Source organism: Neltuma alba, unplaced genomic scaffold, assembly GCF_004799145.2.
Source record: "Neltuma alba isolate B1F8T4 unplaced genomic scaffold, ASM479914v2 tig00007028_pilon, whole genome shotgun sequence".
NCBI lineage: Eukaryota > Viridiplantae > Streptophyta > Magnoliopsida > Fabales > Fabaceae > Neltuma > Neltuma alba.
The window spans coordinates 28,871-52,783 of NW_021634653.1; the positions used below are offsets into that span (position 1 = coordinate 28,871).

A 23,913-nucleotide genomic window follows, 5' to 3' on the forward strand; every position below is an offset into this window, starting at 1 on the left:
CTGGAAAGTCCAGATTTTACCAAATGAATAGTAATTTTAATCCAATAAACTGTACGTTTTCAGTGAGGATGAATTTAGTTGAATATTTTTCCCTTAAAGAGCATTGAAAGAGATTTCCGTAGAATTTTGGAACACCTCCATACGATTTTTCTAGAATTAGTTATGATTTTTCAAAGTTGGACCTGTAATCTGAAAACTGGACAGTGAACAGTAATTTTCCGAAAATTAACGTCCAAATTGAAATTTTTAAGTTTAAGACCATCCAAAGTGGTCTGGAATGGGTCTAAATGAATGCTAAGGTACTATATAAGTAAGGTGTGACATCCGGCCTCCTTTCTTCCTCCCGTCACTCTCTCGTCTCTCTCTCTATTCTCTTCGAATGGCAGTGGAAATGAAGATGGGGGGTGATTCAGATGATTAATGAGGGAGGCAGCACGTGTGATTTGTGTAAGAAAAATTCCTGAACCATTTTGCCCCTCTATCATATCTATACTTCCAAGTTTATCCTTCTCCTATTTTCCTGAAGTTGTAAAATAAACCCAGAAATTAATCCACAATATTTTATATGGATCTTCCTCATCCATTTGATTACTTGATTCATAAAATAATTAGTCTAAAAATTTCAGCTCAAATATTAACTCCCAACTATTTTTCTTGAATGTTCCAAGAAAATAGCATTTAATTCCAGCGATTAATCCTTAATTCACTAAGGATTTTATGCCTCCAATACCTTCTTTACTATCTCAAATGATTATTCTAAAATTTTCAGATTAAATATAAATCTCTTAAGTATTTTTCCATAATTTTCTAAGAAAATAAACCATTTTTCTCTTAAAATTATCTATTAAAATTATTTAAGCCATTTTTGGGGAAATAACTTTTCAAAAATATTTCTAAACCTTGAAAATCAATATTCCATAATTTCTCCCAATTTTATGTGGCTATTAAATAATTTTAATGAATTTTCTCTTTTCTGTTCATCCAGAGTTAGAAAATTCGGGATGTTACATTCTTTTATTAACAACAAGATTTGAATTCAAGATCTTATGTGTTATAAGCAAACTCTATACCAAATAAACTAATTTTTGTTGGCAGGTTTAGATTTTATATCAGCAACAAGCCCGGCTCAAAACTAATAAACTCGCGAGAAAGGAGTCCGTGGAGAGGATATTTGAGAACCGACCTCGTTTTAACGTTCAAGAAAGATGTGAATCTGTTCTCAGTTCTCACCGTCAATTGTCAAAGAAGGAACCGGACATACATGGTTGGTTGATCGTCCATGTCGATCCTTCTCAATCTGCTATTCAATGTGGCTCTTTGCGCTTTTGTTCTATTTATTACTTCTCCGTTCCTTAATATAGAACTTAATTGTTAAGTTGATTTTGATCCTAAATATAATACTCATTTCTTATATTTTTCAGTTTTTTTCTAAATTACTCTTATTGATACTCCTTCAACCATAATCAAGTAAAAGAGAGAGGAATGATATTAATGAAAATGATTATGGTGTTTTAGGAAGAGCATATCATATTTCTTATAATTAAGTAACTTACCTAACTTCTTTAATATAATCAAATTAGTTAAATAGGTCTTATATTAAAGATCAGAGGAGTATTTTGAATGTTTAAATTGTTGGGGGGAAAAGTTATCAAACTTGTTATTGTCAATATATTTTTTGTTTTTTTACTATTCAATACTTGTTATTATTAGTTCACAACTTGTTAATAAATAACTTGTCATTGCTAGTACATTTATTGTCATTCGCTGTTCGACACTTGTCATCAATCGTCAGTTCACAATTTTGTTAATAAACTTTTTGATATAAGAGCATTTTAATCATTTAACTACATTTATAAAATATCAGTTGAGGCACAACTTCCTCCCTTAAAATTTTGAAGTGTTAAGTGCTAGATTTAGAATATTATAATTTTTAACTTTTTTATTTGTCATTTTTCATTGTAGGAAGTTGCAATTGCTGAGTAACTACTAAGTAAACTATTGTGCATGAGAAGTATTTACGAATTACACATGTTATTATCCAATTGGAGAATACGTATACAAGTTTTTGACTTTTCAAAATACGCATCTGACGTAATTGTAGCAATAATTTTTTAAAATAAATAATAATAATAATAATAATAATAATAATTATTATTATTATTATTATTATTATTATTATTATTAAACGGTCATGTGAACTGAAAAGAAGATAAAGCTAACTTCTCGATCCACCTTGTTTTTGGATCACAAGGATCATTTCTTTGCTGTTAAGTTGCTCTGGGCAGCCTGAAGGAGAACGTTGTCTCCAGTATGACTAACACAATGGCTATGTTTTTCTACTCTCTCTTCCAAATCCTTTTCATTATCTGCATCACCTCCTACACTCCTGATGATCATTTCACGGTCAACTGCGGTAGCTCTGGCAATTCTCTTTCCATAGATAATCGGAAGTAGACCAGAGACATAGACGACGGACTATTCTCTCCAATCGAAAACTCCAACAGCAAGCTCTCCATCAGCGCCAAAACACAGTGATAAATCCATATTTTACTATGCTAATATGTGAGGTTATTGGAGTTTTTAGTATGTTTTGTGGGTTAAACTGCATTAATCTTGGATATTATGTGATTCCATAAAATTACAATATTCTATATGATTTTTGTAGGATTAATGAGGAAAATTACCAAATTTCAAAATTGAGTAAAAAGGACCATCAGCCAGAATTACAATAAAGGACCAAGGAATTGACAAAATGACAGAAAGGGCCATAGACCAATGTTATGCGTTTTACTTTTGAGAGAATTAGATTGGGGATTTCACCGGGTCATCATGGAATCATCAAATTCACTTCACACTTCGACCTCCACGATCTCTCTCTCATTCGCTCCATCTTCGTCTTGCTCTCTCCGTCACTCTTGCGATCTCTGTCTCTCCATCACCACCGTCTCACTCTCTCCTTCAGCTTCACCATGGCCGATCATTCTATGGACCTCAGTGAAGCTGCCACAGTAATGAGAAGCTAGTCGTCCTTAGTTCTCTTGGAAGTTGGATCCAAGCCTGAGCCCTTGCACCGTAGAGGGAGTTCTATATGATTCTTATGTTCCAATTTGATTCTGAGTTGTGTAGTATATGAGTTATACATTCATTTTATGGTTTCAGATCTGATATTGCTATGCTTGTTGTGGAACTTTTGAATCTGAATTAGAGTCTTGTGTTTAGTGATTTTGTATGCATGAACTCTGTTGAAGGATTGTATCCTCTATATTGGAGTAGAATTGATTTTAATTATTGGAATCGAGTTGAGTCAGGTTTTGAAGTTGATTTGAATTATGTCTAAGGTGATTTGTGGTGGCTGTCATCGAAGAGGATTCAGTTTTGATAACACTAATTCTCTTGCCAAACGAGTAACTTGCTAACACGGTCTTATACACTGTTCGAGTTGAATAGTTATAAGTTCCTGCTAGTTGGTGGGCTGATCAGTGAATCAATGCCAATGATGACTTTGGTTGATTGAAATCTATATTCTTAATCAGGTTAGGAAGGCAAGGTGAATTTCCAGGGGAACACTTCATTCATACTTGATATTCTATCATTCACTTTTCACTAGCTTATCCGAATAAATCAGGAAACTATAAAGATTTATATTCTGCAATTTTGAACCAGAAAATTAAACTAAATAATTGTTCATTTGCTTACAACTCTAATTTGTTAATTAGTGGATTAGCTAAGGAATTTGAACCATAAAAAGGCTCTTTGTGAATTCAACCTAGGTTAGGCTATTGTTCTACATTTTAGCTTAATTTTAGTTTCTTTGAAGAGCCCTATGACACGGTTCATCAGATGGTGATGAATATAACAATTAATATGAAAATTGCAGAATATAAATCTTTATAGTTTCCTAATTTATTTGGATAAGCTGATGAAAAGTGAATGATTGTGAAAAGTGAATGATAGAATATCAAGTATGAATGAAGTGTTTCCCTGGAAATTCACCTTGCCTTCCTAACCAGATTAAGAATATAGAGTTCAATCAACCAAAGTCATCATTGGCATTGATTAACTGGTCAGTCCACCAACTAACAGGACTTATAACTATTCAACTCGAATAGCGTATAAGACCGTGTTAGCAAGTTACTCGTTTGCAAGAGAATTAGTGTTATCAAAATTGAATCCTCTTCGGTGACAGCCACTGCAAATCACCTCAGACATAATTCAAATCAATTTCAAAACCTGACTCAACTCGATTCCAAGAATTAAAATCAATTCTACTCCAATATAAAGGATACAATCCTTCAACAAAGTTCATGCATACATAATCGCTAAACACAAGACTCTAATTCAGATTCAAAAGTTCCACAACAAGCATAGCAATATCAGATCTGAAACCATAAAATGAATGTATAACTCATATACTACACAATACAGAATAAAATCGGAACATAAGAATCATATAGAACTCCCTTTACGGTGCAAGGGCTCAAGCTTGGATCTAACTTCCAGGAGAACTAAGGACGACTAGCTTCTCATTACTGTGGCAACTTCACTGAGGTCCACGGAATGATCGGCCATGGTAAAGCTGAAGGAGAGAGTGAGACAGTAGTGATAGAGAGACGGAGATTGCGAGAGTGACGGAGAGAGCAAGACAAAGATGGAGCGAATGAGAGAGGGATCATAGAGGTCGAAGTGTGAAGTGAATCTGATGATACCTTGATGACCCGGTGAAATCCCCAATCTGATTCTCTCAAAAGTAAAACACATAACAATGGTCTATGGCCCTTTCCATCATTTTGTCAATTCCTTGGTCCTTTATTGTAATTCTGGCCGTTGGTCCTTTTTACTCAAGTATGAAATTTGGCAATTTTCCTCATTAATCCTACAAAATCATATAGAATATTGTAGTTTTATGGAATCACAAAATATCCAAGATTAATGCAATTTAACCCATAAAACATACTAAAAACTCCAATAATCTCACATATTAGCATAGTAAAATATGGATTTATCACACAGGTTGGTAAAGCAATCCCTTACATTACCTCACGCCTCTCTCTCTTCAAATTCTCCTACTCATTTCCAATGACCGATGGCCAAAAGTTTGGTCACCTCTTCTTTTACCCCACTTCCTTCGCTCCGACTCTCTCTTCTCCATCAGAGCAGGATCTCATACCCTTTTGAAAGACTTCAATGCTTCATTCGCTGCCGATGATGCCGGCAAAGAAACCATCTTGCGTGAGTACTGCGTTAATGCTAGATGGCGGAAACCAATAGTATCTTCATCAATGATGCTTTGGTGGAGTCTCTCACTGATGTGATGACATGGACTGAAAAATTATTGATTCTTGTTCATAAGGACTATGCAGTGTCGATGCCAAGTGGTTGTTGGTTGGTACTTCAATTATTTTTAGAGTCAATTATTTTATTATTTTATTATCAGTTTGAATGAGTCAAAGCCAATCCCATATAATCCGATATCCCCACTCTTCACTCTCTTTTATTTATTATTTATATTTAGTTTATTTTCATAAATTTATTCGTGCCCTTCAAGTTAGTGTACTGTTATATATTTGCTGCAATATTCATCAATAAAGAAATGCAATTCATCTGCCTTTCTATTCTGGTTATTTTATTCCACTAACAAAAGTGGTATCCAAGCCAGTGCGTTTCCTTCCACTCTAGAGAGAGAGCATCGCAGCTTCATTTTTCTTCTGTGTGAGAGCGACACAGTGCACGAGTAACATTCTCTTCCCATGAGAGACTAAAATATCATTTCTCGTGAGTGAGTGAAAACTAGTGAGAGCAAACAGCATCCTTCTGCTATGCTCTGAACCATGACCGAAGCATTGCAGCTTCTCCTTCTCTAGCAGAACATGGCATCATCTTCCGCTTAAGCAACTCTCTTCACTGTGATGGTGACTGATGGCAGCAATCGGTTCACCTAGTGGGGTTAATACAACCTCTCCTATATTCAACAGTGACAAATATGAGTTCTGGTCTATTCGAATGAAGACCCTTTTCCGCTCTCAAGACTTGTGGGATTTGGTTGAGGATGGTTTTGAAGACCCTGATATGGACCAACAACAATTGAAGGAAAATAAGAAGCGAGATGCAAAAGCTTTATTTTTCCTCCAGTAAGCAGTACACAATAATCTTTTATCTAAGATCACATTTGCAGCGACTTCTAAAGAGGCATGGCAGATATTAAAGACTGAGTGTCGGGGCTCTGACAAGGTAATCTCTGTAAAAATCCAATCACTCTGTCGTGAATTTGAGAATCTCAAAATGCAAAAGGCTGAGTCTGTCCAAGATTACTTATCTAGAGCTAGTTCTGTGGTTAATAAAATGAGATCCTATGGGGAAAAAATTGCTGATGAAACAATTGTTGCAAAAATTCTACGAACTCTTACTCCTCGTTTTAATTTTGTTGTTGTTGCAATTGAAGAGGCACATGATATATCAAAGTATTCTTTTAATGAATTAATAAGTTCCTGGCAAGCTCATGAAGACAGGATGAATCAATTTCAAGAGAAAAGTGAAGAGCAGGCTTTTCAAGTGAATGGGGAGTCTATAGGCAGAGGCAATGGTAGAGGTGGTTTTCGTGGAAGAGGTAGAGGCAGAGGCTGTGGTAATGGTAGAGGTCGCGATCAATCGAATGAGTCAAAGCAATTTGGAGCTTTTCAAAAGGGCTCTATTCAATGTCATTAGTGCAAGAAACTTGGGCACAAGGAGGTAGACTGTTGGGTAAAGCAGAGAGGTGAGAAAAAACATGCTGACTTTGCAGAGATAGAGGGAGAGACCTTGTTTATGGCACATTTCCCAGACGCTCAATCTTCAAAAGATATATGGTTTATTGACAGTGGGTGCTCCAATCATATGACTAGCTCACGTTCACTATTTAAAGAGCCAGATGAATCACACAAATCTAATGTTCGACTTGGTGATGATAAGCAAGTTCAAGTCGGAGGTAGAGGTACAATTGCTGTTCATAATGACCATGGTAAAAAGAAGTTGTTGAATGATGTTTTGCTTGTGCCTAGTTTGGCTAATAATTTATTGAATGTGGGACAAATGATGGAAAATGGCTTTAGAGTCACATTTGATGATTTCTGTTGTGATGTTTTTGATAAGAAGTCTGGTCAAACAGTTACAAAAGTTTCCATAACTAAAAATAGAATGTTTCCTCTTGACATTTCTTCTGTTGAAAAAAGAGCTTTAGCTGTTAAAGAAGTTAGTAGTTCTAATTTGTGGCATTTACGATATGGCCATTTGCATCTTAATGGGTTGCAATTGTTGAGTAAAAAGGAAATGGTTTTTGGGCTGCCAAATATTAATGCTATTGATTTTTGTGAAGGCTCTGTTTTGGGAAAATGGCCATATGCTATTGTTGAGAAGATTTTATTGTAGGGAAGTCTTGGAGGGCTTCTCAATGTCTTGAATTGATACATGCAGATTTATGTAGGCCAATGAATACTGAATCTTTGAATGGCAGTCGGTATTTTTTTGTTGTTAACTGATGATTATAGCAGAATGAGCTGGGTTTATTTCTTGAAATTAAAATCTAAAGTGTTTGAAAATTTCAAGAAATTTAAAGTTCTTGTAGAGAATCAAAGTGATTGTTGCATAAAGGTTTTGCGTGCATATAGAGGAGGAGCATTTTGTTCTAATGAATTTGCTAGCTTTTGTGAGGATATTCACAGGGAACTCACTTCACCACTTATGCCAGAGCAAAATGGCATTGCTGAACGGAAGAATCGAACTGTGGTTGAAATGGCTAGAAGCATGATGAAAGCCAGAGAGCTTCCAAATCAGTTGTGGGCAGAAGTAGTAGCTATAGTAGTGTATCTGCTTAATCTTTCTCCCATAACAGCAGTCCCTAACATGACACCTTATGAAGCATGGAGAGGTGTAAAGCCCTGGGTAAGCCACTTAAAAGTTGTTGGTTGTATAGCCTATGCTTTGGTAAAATCATATCATCAAAAACTTGATGAAAAATCTGAAAAATACATTTTTGTTGGTTATAGCCTGCAATCCAAAGCTTATAGGCTATCTAATCCAGTTAGTGGCAAGATAATAATTAGGAGGGATATTGTGTTTAATGAAAAAGTTAGTTGGAATTGGAGTAGCATGGTAGATGAAAAATCTGTTTCTGTTCCAATAAGTTTTGAAGCAAGAAACTCTGAACTAGATCAAACAGGTTTAGAGTTATCTACATCAAGTGGTAGTAGCTCACAAACACCACAGTCATAACCTTCTAGTGCAGACAGAATTAAATCTTCACTAGCAAGTTCATTCACTAGCTTCTCAAGTAAAACTCCTTCTAGAAAGGTTCGATCTTTGATAGAGATTTATGAATTTGGTAATTATGCTCTTTTCGCTTCAGATCCTGAGTCTTATGTGGATGCTGAAAAAGAGCAAGTTTAGAAAAATGCAATGATTGAAGAGATGAATTGTATCAAGAAGAATGATATGTGGGAGTTAGTTGATCTTCCAAAAGGCAAGAGAGCAATTGGGCTCAAGTGGGTGTTTCGAACCAAGTATAATGCAAATAATAGTGTGAAAAAGCATAAAGCATGCTTAGTAGCTAAAGGCTATGCTCAACAACAAAGTATTGATTTTGATGAAACCTTTTCTCCTGTAGCTCGTTTTGAAACGATGAGAACTTTTCTAGCTTTTGCTGCTCAACTTAAATGGCATGTAGTTCAATTTGATGTTAAATCGGCTTTTCTGAATGGTGAGTTGAAAGAGGAAGTATATGTTTCTCAACCTGAAGGTTTTGTTATTACCGGCCATGAAAGTAAAGTTTATAAGCTGAAAAAGGCTTTGTATGGGCTTAAGCAAGCCCCGCGTGGATGGTATCATGAAATTGACTCCTATTTTCGTGAAAATGGATTTAAAAGGAGTGATAATGAGCCCACTCTTTATTTGAAACAGCATGGTGATTCTGATTTTTTAGTGGTTTACCTCTACGTTGATGATATGATTTATATGGGATCTTCTAAAAAGGTGATTGCTGATTTTAAGTCAAATATGATGCAGAAGTTTGAAATGTCTGATCTGGGATTATTGCATTATTTTCTTGGTATAGAAGTGAAGCAATGCTCTGATGGTATTTTCATTTCTCAAAGAAAATATGCTATGGATCTGCTCAAAAGGTTTTGTATGTTGGGTTGTAAAACAGCACGTTCTCTTATGAATGTGAATGAGAAATTGAGAGCTGAATATCATACTAAACTTGCTAATGCAAGGTGGTATAGAAGCATGGTAGGTGGTTAGAACTACTTATCTAATACAAGGCCTGATATTGCACATTTTGTGAGTGTAGTTTCCAAATTCATGCATAATCCCAATATTGCACATTTTGTGAGTGTAGTTTCCAAATTCATGCATAATCCCACAAAACATCATTTTGGTGCTGTAAAGAGAATCATTCTTTATGTTGTAGGCACTATTGATTTTGGAATTTGGTACTAAAAAATATCCAATTTCAAATTATTTGGCTTTTCTAATAGTGATTGGGCAGGTTGTATTGATGATAGAAGAAGCACTTCGGGATATGTTTTTTCCCTTGGTTCAGGTGCTATTTCATGGAGCTCAAAGAAGCAAGACACTACGGCTTTATCCTCATATGAGGCAGAGTATGCAGCAATAACTTCAGTAGCCTATCAAGCTGTGTGGCTTAGAAGATTATTGGTAGATTTTCTTCAACCACAACAAGATGCAACAAAGATTTATTGTGACAACAAATCAGCCATTGTGATGACAAAGAATGCAACTTTTCATGGCAGAATGAAGCACATTGATATCCGGCACCACTTCATTCGTGATCTTGTAGCAGATGGCACTATTGCATTGAAGTATTGTAGAACAACTGAGCAAGTTGCATATATAATGACCAAGTCACTCTCTATTGGCAAAGTTGAAGATTTTAGATTGTAGATGGGTGTTTGCAGCTTTGAAGCAAGGGGGGAGTGTTGATTGATGCTTCAATTATTTTTAGAGTCAATTATTTAATTATTTTATTATCAGTTTGAATGAGTCAAAGCCAATCCCATGTAATCCGATATCCCCACTCTCCCACTCTCTTTTATTTATTATTTATATTCAGTTTATTTTCAGAAATTTATTCGTGCCCTTCAAGTCAGTGTACTGTTATGTATTTGCTGCAATATTCATCAATAAAGAAACACAATTCATCTGCCTTTCTATTTTGGTTATTTTATTCCACTAACAGTGGTGATGGAAAGTTAAAGAAGCTGAATCTTTCAATTAATTTGCAACCACAGCCAATTGCAAGAAGCACTTAGATGATGTTTTATTGAATGGTATTGAAATTCTTAAAATAAGTACGGACTATAATGACAATCTTGCGAGTCCTAGTCTGAATCCATTTCAATCTCCATCCACACCATCCTCCAGGCCATCGAGGAACGGAAACAAAGCAAAGACAATTTCCATTGTCGTTGGGGCTACATCAGGCTTCATTGTGCTGTCTCTTATTCTTTTGTTGATTTTTCGGCGATTGATGGAAGGAAGTTCATGGTGGGGACAAAAATCAATAGACCCGTCCCAAAAAAAAAACTCATGGGTCATCATTACCGTCCGATTTTTTTTTTGGTTACTTTTCTATAGATGAAATACGAGCAGCCACCAATAATCTTGATAATATGTTAATTATGGGCGTTAGAGGGTTTGATGATGTTTACAAAGGCTACATTGATAATGGTACAGTGCTGCTGGCAATCAAACGACTCAAGCAAGGTTTCCAACAGGTGCTCAAAGAGTTCAAAACTGAGATTGAGATGCTTTCTCATCTTCGTCACCATCATTTGGTATCTCTCATTGGCTACTGCAACAATGACAATGAGATGATACTTGTCTATGAGTTCATGGCTCATGGGACTTTTCATGAACATCTTTACAATTCTGAAAACCAACCACTTTCTTGGAATCAAAAGCTGGGGATTTGCCTAGGTGCTGCTTGGGGAGTGCATTGTCTACAAACAGGGGCAAAGCATGCAACCATTCATGGCCATATCAAGTCGACAAACATCTTAATAGATAAAAACTAGATGGCCAAGATTTTTGATTTTAGACTAATCCAAAATGGGACCTGGGGGTATTTCTAGATGTAACATTAACATAATCACTTTAGTGAAAGGAAGCATTGGTTATATGGATCTAGAATACTACATGTGTCAAATCTTGACGGATAAGTCAGACGTGTTCTCATTTGGAGTTGTGTTGGTAGAGGTATTATATAGGAGGCCTCCTATTCTCCGTGCGGTGGACAAGAAGCAGCAAAACCTTGCTGAATGGTTTCGAACATGTGTTGATCAAAATGAGATTTATGAGACTCTGGGTCCAAACTTGAGGGGAAGTATAAAAGAGTGCTTAAACGCATACACTGAGATTGCGTTGAAGTGCTTGGCTAATAATGGGAATGAACGGCCATCCATGGGCGACGTGATGTTGGGGCTAGAGTCTTTGATGGAGTTGCTGAACGAAGCAGAGAAGACAAAGCTTGGTGGGACTCTAAATGAGGAGGTTACTGTTGAAGAAGGCATAGAGGAAGTGAGGCTTGATGTGGACGAAATTGAAAGAAAGAGCAAGGAAAGAGCTCTGATCAGGAAAGCGACAAAAGGTGTAGAAAGAAGAGTAGGTTTTACGAGTAGTGATGGACCAAGGAGCTCCTCAAACAGCAGCAAGTTGACGAGGTCAAGCAGCGAGCATCAGTCTTAATTTGCTTTCTTCTGGGCGCCAGATCTGCTCTGACTTAGATGATCCAACAGTTTGATGAAATGAAGGTCACTAATGTAGGCTATGGTTGTCTGATGATTTTAAGTTACGTTCATCTCCATATATATGCGTGCGCGGTCAAGAACGTTGTATAATTATATTGCTGATGCACCAAGTAATTTCGTTATATTCTTTTGCATCTGCATATATATGAGTAATTATTAGATGGAAGACAAATTGCAATTATCTTTGACTTATGTTATACACGACAAAATTATGATTGTCCTGCCAAAAATATACAAAATATGATTAAAATAAAATAATTTTTTTTAAAATTTTTTATATTGATTATTGATTATGTTTGTTACAAAGCACTCCGCGTATTTTGTACGTATGTGTGTAAGACTAGGACCGCTTTTTCATTAAAAAAAAAAGTATATATATTCATGTTCAATCGGGGTCGCTTCATTCAGTAGAATTCCAACTTGCATCTTCCATGAAGTTGTTGATCATAAAAGCAGATGACTTCCATGTATGACGCTTTATGCTTCCAGAAGAGTTGGTTTTAGCGGACCATTCAAAGCACCACATGTTTCGTGGAAGTGGCTGCTAGCAGCCACATCATATTTTAGGGTTACTTTACTGCTACAAAAAATACATTTAATGACACCATTTTAGAACGATTAAACATAAAAACGCCATGAAAACAAAGATGGTGGTATTTTTGAAATTATAGGATGTGATGATTGACTTTTCACGGTAGTTATTAATATAACTGCCATCAAAAAGTTTTTTAATGACTGCTATTAATATAACTGCCAGTAAAATATCTTTCCACGGGGGGTTATTTGTGTAACCATCATAGAAAGTTTTAAAATAAACCCTCCTCTCCTGTTTTTGTTTTCATAGTTGCAGTTTGACAATTTCACAGCATCATGGTCCCCTGGTTTGTCCCACTATCCAAACTGCATTTTTCGACAAATCCCCACCTTTTACTGTCATTTTTCATCCTCCATTCGCCGCTCTTTTGCTTGCTGCTGTCTTTCACTAGCCATTCTCGCCCCTTCTTGCATTTTACTCGTCTCCCACTGTGTGAGTTTCCTCTTCATTCATTCTTTTCCTTCGTTTTTGTTGTCTTGAATGTTTTGATGATATAAATCTATCATATCTCAAACAGGTTGATTGGTTTCACATTTTGAACGTTTTACATTATTTATTTTGAGTATCTTATATGCTTGAGGGGTTGGTTGGTGACATTTGGAGTTAGAAAACTGCAATTACTTCCTATACACGGCTTTAGAAATATGTTTAAATTTCTAAAGTTGATTAGTTCTTAAGTTTATAATTTTTTAATATTTTTTTGATATTTTATTTCAAATTTTTGTAATAAACTTTGAGAATTTACCAATAAATAATTTGTTAAGTGTTTTTGCCAATTTTTTTCTGTTATGAATTTTGTTTGATGATAAAGTGTTATTTAAAATTTCATGACAAATAGATATCATTTGTATTTCCATTTTGGATTTAAAAGTTTTAGCTTTAAGAGAGTATCTTTTATATTTGGAGAGTTGGTTGTTGATATTTGAAATTAGAAAATGGCAATTACTTCCTATACATGGCAATAGAAACATGTTTAAATCTTCAAAGTTGATTAGTTTTTAAATTCGTAATTTTTGAAATAATTTTTTGATATTTTATTTCAAATTTTTGCCAAATTTTTGTAATAAATTTTGAGAATTTACCAATAAATAATTTGTTAAGTGTTTTGGCCAATTTTTTTCTGCTATGAACTTTGATTGATGATAAAGTGTTGTTTAAAATTTCATAACAAATAGATATCATTTGTGTTCTAGTTTTGGATTTAGAAGTTTTAGCTTAAGAATATTTATTCATTGAATTGGTTTGAGATTGTTGCTTTTGTTTTGTTAGTTATAGTTGTTCAAATTTATCCTATATCTGTTTCTTATATTGTTAGTTAGTTGATTGATTGATTTGTCTATTGGTTAAATAATTTGTGATTCATTATATGTAAGGAAAAATTCTGTCAAAATTTTTATAAAATAAAAAAGAGAACTTGTAATTAAGTGTTAGTCAATTTTAATTTATTGACTAACACTTAATTACTTTATTTATTTAAACATTTGCATTAAACAGTTAGAATTGAGCTTGACAAACAATAGATCATAGTTGAATAAAAGCTAAGAGAATTAGCGAAGAAAATGGGGATGGGGTTGAAAGGTTTCTTGAGTTTGCTAAAAGAAATGCCCATAGTAAAAGAGATGGCTTGTATTGTTGTTCTTGTATCAAATGCTTAAACAATAGTCGGCAGAATATTCTTGAGATAAGAGAGCATCTTATCTGTGATGGAATAAATTTGATGTATACAAATTGGATATGGCATAGCGAAAAAAAAGACTATGTTGTCTGGAAAGGAGAAAGTTGTGAATGATGACTTTGGTGATAGAATTTTAGATATATTATGTGATATAAGGTCTGAGTCTTTTGCACAATTCTTTCCCACATGTGGAAGCTTGTGTAGTGATGTAGAGATGCCTTTGTACCCAGGGTGTAAAGATGATTACACAAGGTTGACAACCGTGTTGAAGTTGATGAAGTTGAAGGCAAGAAATGGTTGGACTGATACTAGTTTTACAAAATTGCTCGAATTGTTGAGTCATACTCTTCCAAAAGGAAATTCACTTCCAAATGGAATGTATGAGGCAAAGAAAATTGTGTCTGATGGGTTTGAAATATAATAAGATACATATGTGTCCTAATAACTGCATATTGTTCAGAAATGAGTATGAAAGGTTGAATAGTGCCCCAAATGTGGCACTTCAAGATACAAAGTGAAGAAAGATGGTGTTGATTATGATGAAATGACCAAAGGTCCTCCTTTGAAGGTATTGTGGTATCTTCAAATAATACCATAGTTTAAGCGTTTATTTGTTAATGCCATATAAGCAAAGAACTTGAGATGACATTCCGATGAGAAAATCACTACAAGAAAATGTTGAAGTAGCAGCGGAACATTTCTAGCGGTTCAACAAAACCGCTAGAAATTCCAAATATTCCTAGCGGTTCCTATAAAAACCGCTGTAAAATACAGACGATTTGACCATTGCCCGCACATTTCTAGCGGTTACCACCTAACCGCTAGAAAATTAGAGCTAGAAAATTCCCCGGGCTTTGGCGGGAACTTGGCGCCAAATTTGTAGCGTTTACTTTCTAGCGGTTCAGGCTACTAAACCGCTAGACACCGAAAAATTCTAGCGGTTGATGCATGAAACGCTAGAAATATTTTTCATTCCCCGAGGAGTTTAGAAATTTCTAGCGGTTCGGTCCACAACCGCTAGAAATTTCTAGCGTTTGTGGACCGAACCGCTAGAAATTTCTAGCGGTTCTGGACCGAACCGCCAGAATTTCTAGCGGTTCTGAGCCGAACCGCTAGAAATTGCTAGCGGTTTGGACCGAACCGCTAGCCAATTCCCGAGGCACATGTGACCGTTGGGAATTTCTAGCGGTTCAGCCCAAAACCGCTAGAAATTTCTAGCGGTTTTGTGCCTAACCGCTAGAAATTCTCGGTCTATATATACCCCCCCACACTCTCACTTCTTCAATCGTTCTGGAAGCGAAGCTCTGCTGAATTTTCTCCACAAACATATTCGAGTTCTGATTCAGGTGCAGATCCTTATTTTCAAGTAAAAATAGTAATTTATTGATAAATAATTTTTATTTTATGTTTTATTTTATTTATTTTATTATGTTGTCGCTTATAAATAATTTTTCTTTTTATTTCATTTATAAATAATTACTATTTGTTGTTATTAGGATGACTCGTCGACACGGGAAAGACCCAGTTGATCCTGAGAGAGCTGGACCCAGTGAGGTTCATCATGATACTGGTGAGCCATTCCCCAGCATTCATGACTACGATCTCAGCGAGGAGGATATCCTCAGTTTTATGGAGCAGGATGATGTTGAGCGGACTGAGGAGGCTCATTTTACTGGGGATGAGCAACCCCATGCTGATGCTGATGCTGATGCTGCTGACGAGGAGGAGGAGGAGGAGCAGGATCAGGGGAATGAGTATCCCCAGGCTGCGCAGTGTCCTGCTCCGAGACGTCAGGCTGGTTATGAGGTGGAATTTGTCGGTAAGTATTTATTTAACTTTTTAAAGTTTTGATCAGTATTTAATTTATATAGAAATTGTATTAATTTATTGATATATAATTTATTTCTTAATTAAATTTTGCAGACACTGAGGGGAACAGGTCCTATCGGAGGCTGACAGCCAGAGAGCTGTCTATGATGACGGGCGGACGAGTGGTTGTGCCGCTCAATGAGTTGGGCCAACCGACGAAGAAAGGTGGCCAGTTGTACAACAAGTACGTGCGCCTCGTTGGTCAGCAGTGGACGCTGTTCCCCATCTACGTGCAGGACTGGAAGAAGATCACCTCAAACAAGAAGCAGCAAGGCTGGGAAATGATAAAGGTAATATAAAATTGTTATTTATAATTTTTTTTAATTTAAATAAATGATTATATATTTTGTTTTCAAATAATTTAATTGTTTGATTATAATTTTTTATTTATTTAATTTGTTTGTTATTTATAACATTTTTAAAAGTAGTTAAATGAATATATATTTTTTATTTAAATTATTTAAAAGTAGTTAAATGAAAATAATTTGTTATTGATTTCATTAATTTATTACTTATAATAATTTTAAATTTAGTTGAGTAAAAATATTTTTTCATTTAAATTACTTAATTGTTTAATTATTATTTGTTTTTGATTAATTTATATTTTATTTATAATATTCTTAAATTAGTTAAAAACTAATTATTTGTTTTTGATTATTGAAATTGCTTAATTATTTTTTTATAATTTGTTATTTAGTTAATTTATTATTTTAATCATAGAGTAAATTTATTCTGGGGGAGGAGTTGAGGGCTGACACGATCAAGAGGCTTGGGATGGCATGGAAGAACAGGAGGGCCGACCTGTGGAGGGAGAAGAAAGGTGACGGGACGAGGCCCCTCCAGGAGATACTGGCAGATGTACCTGGTGGAGTCCCGGACCAAGACTGGTCCAGTTACGTCTATTTTAGGATGACGGCTGACCAGATGGTATGATAATATTGTATTAATTATAATTTCTTTATTTTTTATCCGACTTGACTCATTTAATTTAATTTTTTTACATTTTGCTTTAGGCTCTTTCTAGGAGAAATGCTAGGAGCGTCAGGCATCAGACGATACGTCATAGGGCTGGATCTAGGAGTTTTGCGATCACTTATGATGAGATTGTGAGTACTTGAAATAAATTTATTAAATATGTATATGTATTTAATTTGTAACTAATTATTTCTTTGATTTCATTTACAGAGGGAAAAGACGCAGCAGGAGCGGGGATACACGCCCACTTATGGCGAGATGTGGCCGATGGTGTATAGACCCCGAGACGGGCGTGCGTCGGATGAGGTTGAGGAGATAGCGGTAAGTAATAAATTAAATATTAATATAATATCACAGTGTAGATATCATTATATTATAATTAACTTCTTTATATTAATTTTGGTAGGCACGGATGACTCAGGTCGATTCCGAGTTGCGTGAGTCTCCGGGGTCTGCCTTGGATCCCACCACCTCACTTTTAGCGGGTCGTGGCCGGCCGCAGTACCCTGGTCGAGTTAGCGGGCTTGGACTTGGACCTACACCGACTAGGTTGCCCCGCTCAAGTGGCGCTGGCCCTTCATATACTGCTGGAGCTCTCATGCGAGTGCGAAGCGGCCGGGTTCCTCATCCTCAGAGGAATTGCGAGAGGAGCTCAGACAAGAGTTCGAGGCCAGGATCGTGGAGCGTGATCATCAGTTCCAGGAGCGTGATCATCAGCTCCAGACGCAGCTTGACCAGCTCTTGGCAGCTGCTACGGCTCTGCGTCATGTGGTGGTCAGTATAGCTCCAAACATCTCGGTTCCTGACATCCCCAACCTACACATGCCACCAGTCCCGCCCCTACCCCCCATCCGCCAGTCCAGTCCCAGCAGGTTGAGCGGCCTGCCCACCCCCAGCCGGAGGATTCAGCAGAGGATGATCACGATGATGCTGCTTCTGCCCCCCACCCATGATTTGCTTTCATTGTATGGGATTTTATTAGAATCTTGATTTTACGGTTTTATATACTATTTAGATATTTATTTAAATTTTATATTTATTTGTTTACTTTATTGATTTATTTCTATAATTTTATTTATGTCAAGTACTAATTAATATTGAAATATTTATTTATTTATTACAACATCAACATTACAATTTATTAAACACGTTAAACATGTTAATTAATCAAAATAATTCTATAATCATTTATTAATTTAATAAATATTTATTTTCGTAATGTTATTAATTTATTGTGCGGTATTTCTATTTAATATTTAAAAATAATATCGTTTGTAGCGGTTGTTAGAAAATTCAACTGGATTTTAACCGTATTTTGTAGCGGTTTTATTGTGAACCGCTAGAAAATTTGATTATTTTCTAGCGGTTCACAAGAACCGCTAGAAAATTAGCAAATTTTACCTAATTTTCTAGCGGTTTCATAACCGTTAGAAAATTCAAAACCGATGGAGACAAAATTCCCGTTAAACCGCTAGAAACTTCTATCAGTTTGTAACCGATATTTAGAATTTATAGCGGTTAATAACCGCTGGAAAATGAAAATTTCCGTTAAAACCGCTACAAAAAAATTACCGTTCCACCAGCCTCCTTTATAAGCTGAAGCACTTCAACTGAATTCCATTTTAACTTCTCTTTAAGCGCTGTGTCATATTTTCACGAAATTTGAGCATTATTAGTAATGGATAGGTCGTGGATCAACTTGCACCGGTCGACTCCGCAATACTTGGCTGGTCTAAACTATTTCTTGGATTTTGCTTTCGCCAATGCTGCCGTAAATGGTAAGATTCAGTGTCCCTGTCCTAAATGTAATTTCAAAAAGTGGCATCCCAAAGATATTGTTAGGGAACATTTAATCTTTAAGCCTTTTCCGCGAGAGTACGTATTTTGGCAACTACATGGGGAACGGCTAGATATGGGTGCTGAGTCAGTGCCAGTAGTTTCACGGATGGGAGTTCGAGTGGATGAAGCCGATGCCGTGAATGATGCTGTGCGTGATGCTTTTGGTGTTCACGAAAGCTCGAATCCCAACGAAGATGAAGTAGAGGGACCTCAACCGGAGTTTCTAAGAAACGAAACTGCTCAGGAATTTTTTGACCTCATGACCGAAGCTGACAAGCCTCTTTATTCTGGGTGTACAAAGTATTCGAAGTTGTCATTCTTGGTGAGGCTGTATCACATCAAATGCTTGTGCGGTATGACTGACAAGGCGATGTCTATGTTGCTGGAATTACTGGGAGATGCTTTCCCCCAAGCTGAATTCCCTCCGTCTTTTTACGAAGCAAAAAAGATTATTAACAAGCTTGGCTTGAACTATAAGAAGATAGATGCATGCCCAAACGACTGTATGCTATACTGGGGAGATGATGCCAACAAAGAGATTTGTACGAGATGCAAGACGTCACGCTATAAGTCGGTACGGAAGGGCAAGAAGCAAAAGAAGAAACCGGCCAAAATTCTCAGGTACAAATTATTACAGCGTGTTACTTGTTCCGTCTCTAAAAATATTCGATATTTGAAATTCTTAAAACAATTGATTATGTCATCAATTTTCTTAAATTGACTCAATATTTAGTATTTAAATATTCGGTATTTTAAATTTTTAATATATTATTTTCTTAGATACTTTCCTTTGAAACCACGGTTGCAAAGAATGTATATGTCATCAAAAATGGCTCAACACATGAGGTGGCACGCGACTGAGGAAAACCTAGATGGTAGGTTAAGGCACCCACGAGACTCGGAGGCGTGGAAAGCGTTTGATGCGAAATTTCCAGACTTTGCCAATGATCCTAGAAATGTACGTCTTGCATTGGCAACCGATGGTTTTAATCCCTTCGGAAACATGAGCACAAGTTACAGTATCTGGCCGGTGGTGTTAATTCCATACAATCTACCACCTTGGATGTGCATGAAGCAGAGCTCCTTTTTGCTTTCCATGATCATTCCTGGCAAGAAAGCACCAGGAAATGATATTGACGTATACCTGCAACCGTTGATACACGAATTGCTCGACCTATGGACGAATGGTGTTGAGGCATATGACTCACATGACAAGCAACTATTCAATCTCCGTGCAGCCTTGATGTGGACAATAAGTGATTTTCCCGGTTTGGGAACTTTGTCTGGCTGGAATGTGCATACTGGGTTGGCCTGTCCTGAGTGCAATTTTGATTCTGTGCCATGTCGCCTTCCACACAGTCGCAAGTGGTGCTTCATAGGACATCGACGATTCCTTGATTCCAAGCACAGACTTAGATTGCAACGGATTCGCTTCGATGGGAAACAGGAGAAGAGAGATCCTCCTGTTACTTTGTCTGGTATGGATATTTTGCGGCAGTTAGAAGATGTTCATGTCGAGTTTGGTAAGAGTGTGGATCCCGAACGATTGGGACGACGATCTCGTGGGACATCTGATACGCAACCTATGCAATGGTGGAAGAGAAGCATATTTTTCACTTTTCCTTATTGGGAATCTAATTTGCTACGACACAGTTTGGATGTTATGCACATTGAAAAAAATGTGTACGATAATGTGCTATATACGTTGCTCAATGAAGCTGGAAAGTCCAAAGACCATCTCGCAGCTAGAAAAGATTTAAGGGCCTAGGGAATTCGTGAAGAGGCTTGGCCTGATGAAAACGACAAGTTTCAGCCAGCTAAATTCACCTTGACAAAGCAGAACAAGGATATCTTCCTCTCGACGTTGAAGAACATAAAAGTACCAGATGGATATTCTAGCAACATCTCAAGGTGTATCGATCTGCAGGCTCGAAAGGTTACTGGGTTGAAAAGTCATGACTCTCATGTTCTTATGCAACAGTTACTTCCATTGGCCTTGAAAAACACACTTCCTTCTGATGTATCGGTGGTTTTGGTAGAATTATGGTCATTTTTCAAGAAGTTGTGTGCGAAGGTCTTGGTAGCGGAAGAGCTTGATCAGCTGCAAAATAAAATTATTCTTACACTTTGTCACTTGGAGATGATATTTCCTCCATCATTCTTTACTGTTATGGTTCACTTGACTGTCCACCTTGTTCGAGAAGCAAAGGTTGCTGGCCCAGTTCACTATCGATGGATGTACCCTATAGAGAGGTACTAGATTATCTTTTATTCCCGCCTCTTTAAATTTCACATTGTTCTTTCATTTACTCGTAATTATTAATGCAATTTTAACTTACAGGTACTTGGGAAAATTAAAATCATATGTTAGGAATAAGGCATGGCCTGAGGGGTCAATAGCAGAAGGTTATTCCGGAGATGAGGTCCTAACTTTCTGTTCGAGGTACTTTGATGACATGGAGACATCTTTTAACCGCCCGCGCCGCGTAGATGATTCTCCTCCTGGTCCTTCCACGTCAACTTTATTTCCTCCTGTTGGGAAACCAGTTGGAGGATATGAATTCTTCAGACTCACTCCTACAGAGAAACTCCAGGCACACAGACACGTTTTGATAAATTGCAGCCAAGTTGAACCCTTCATGCAGTAAGTATATATATCATATAAGCTCACTAGCTTTTACACTTTATATTTGTTTCTTACTGACTCTTCTAACAAATTACACTTTACTATAGTGAGTTTAGGAGTTATCTCAGGCGTCAGCTACGGGGCCGTGCGCGTTCTGCTGACATTGATAAAAGAGTCCACAAAGAGTTTCCCAGTTGGTTTACACGTCGAATACGTAATGACAACAGCCCATACACAGATGAATTCAAAGCTCTTTCTCTCGGTCCGTTAGACCATGCACGAAGGTTTACCGCGTACAATGTCAACGGCTTCAAGTTCTGTACGGTTGGACGTGATCAGGGATTGCTCACACAAAACTCTGGAGTTTGCGGGACATTCGGAACGAGATGTTATGCTAGCAGTAGTGATGGCAATATGCGCTTTGGAGGCGTCACTTACTATGGAAAGCTAATTGACATTATTGAGTTGACTTACCAGCTTTTCACCGTGACACTGTTCAAATGCTCCTGGGCAAATACGACAACTTCACGGGGACTCGCTACTGACCATTTGGGCATCACCTCAGTCAATTTCTCTAGACTTATTCATACGGGGGCATCTGAAGATGATGAGCCATATATCCTTGCTTCTGAGGCACACCAAATTTACTATGTCGAGGACGAGAAACATAAAGACTGGAATATGGTCGTTCACCTCAAGCCACGGGATCTTTACGATATGGGTGATGGTGACATTATTTACGACAGTGAACCCTTCCAACCCTCGAATTTTGAAGACTTCTTTCCTCAAGGAGATGATAATTTGCCACTTATCAGGTACACGTCTTTTCTTAAATTATTTAAATAATTAACTACTAATTACTAATTTTTTCCAAATACAACATAAATTTAACAAATTTTTTTAAAATGTGTCCTTTCAGGCCGGATGATGATGGAGAATAGCAGCATCCAAAATAAATTATTTAACAAATTTTTCGTCCACAAATACATATGTATAAATTAAAATTCGTACAGTTTTTTTAAAAATAAAAAAATTTTCATTTGTAGCGGTTACATAACCGCTACAAATTTTTTTCACGAAATTGTAATTTGTAGCGGTTATTAACCGCTACAAATTTATTTTCACGAAATTGTAATTTGTAGCGGTTAATAACCGCTACAAAATACATATCTGTAAATTAAAATTCGTTCAGATTTTAAAAATAAAAAATACTAAATTTCTAGCGGTTAATAACCGCTACATAAATAACCGCTACGAAATACTAGCACTTATATATACGCTAGAAAATGAATAACAGCTACAAAATGCAATAAAACGCTACAAAAACACCGCTACAAATGTGTCGCTGATCGCTATAAATACCATATCTTCTCTACATTCATTTACTCCATCTCTTTTCCTTCCTCTCCTATTCTTCTTCATAATTCTCTCTTTTTTCTTACTATCTCATATGGTGGTTTTTTTCTCTTTACTCTATGGTAAGTGAATTTTATTTTATAATTCATTGTATCTTTTATTTGTTTTTATTTAAAATTTACTAACATATTTATTTCTCCTTTCCTTTCAGATTTTTCTTCTCCACATTTGTCATGCCCTCCTCAACTGATTCAAATACTCATCAACCTAATACTATAGGTTCAATATTCCAAAATATATCATCTTCAATTCAACTATCTTATTAAATATTCAATTAAATTATCTTATTAAATTAAATTCACTTCTTTTGACACATTCATAATTTAATTACATATTTTTTATTACAAAATTTGAATATATAAAATGTAACATATAACTAATTATACAAATTAACAAAAATTCTTCAAAATAATTTATTTAATGGTTTTTAAAATTATAATATGAAAAACGATAAATTTTTTTTTCTGGCACGGTAAACATTTCTAGCGGTTCCGAACCGCTAGAAATATTTCGTCAAATTTAAATTTTGCGCCAAAATTTCTAGCGGTTCAAAACCGCTAGAAAATTTTTTCCCGCCATTCCTAAAATTCAATTGGCGGGAAAATTTAATTTCCCAAACATTTCTAGCGGTTATATAACCGCTAGTAATTTTTGCGCGCTACTGAAATTATTTAATTCCCGGCAAAATGGATTTCGTTTAGCAGGTTTCTAGCGGTTATAAAACCGCTAGAAATTTTTTTCCGGGAACTTTTCTAGTGGTTTTATAACCGCTAGAAATGTGTCTCCTTCAGATATTTTCTAGCGGTTAGAAACCGCTAGAAATTTTCTATCGTTTTGACCATGATGTGTAGCGGTTGCGATAACCGCTAGAAATTTTTTCTTGCACCTGTTTTTCTAGCGGTTTCCTTAACCGCTACAAATTTGATTTGTTGCGGTTAAAACCGCTAGAAATGTAACACTCTAACCGCTAGAATTAACATATTTTTTTGTAGTGAATATGTAATGGAAAATTTCGTCACCGCATCACAGATTCTATTCCATGGAAAGTAATAGATAAAAAATTTTCTTAATTTGGTAGGGAGCCAAGAAACCTTCGGCTTGGGCTTTGTACGGATGGATA

General features: G+C 36.2%; 2 protein-coding genes across 2 annotated transcripts; both read left to right on the forward strand.

Moving 5' to 3' along the window:
• The first annotated feature begins 10,670 nt into the window (after positions 1–10,670).
• LOC114751695 (receptor-like protein kinase FERONIA) lies at positions 10,671–11,066 on the forward strand. Its single transcript, XM_028940366.1, has one exon. It carries the CDS (start codon positions 10,671–10,673, stop codon positions 11,064–11,066), a length of 396 nt encoding a protein of 131 aa, XP_028796199.1.
• Positions 11,067–11,100: 34 nt separating this feature from the next.
• On the forward strand, positions 11,101–11,736 carry LOC114751696 (receptor-like protein kinase FERONIA). The gene has a single exon (XM_028940367.1). It carries the CDS (start codon positions 11,101–11,103, stop codon positions 11,734–11,736), a length of 636 nt encoding a protein of 211 aa, XP_028796200.1.
• The last annotated feature ends 12,177 nt before the right edge of the window (positions 11,737–23,913 follow it).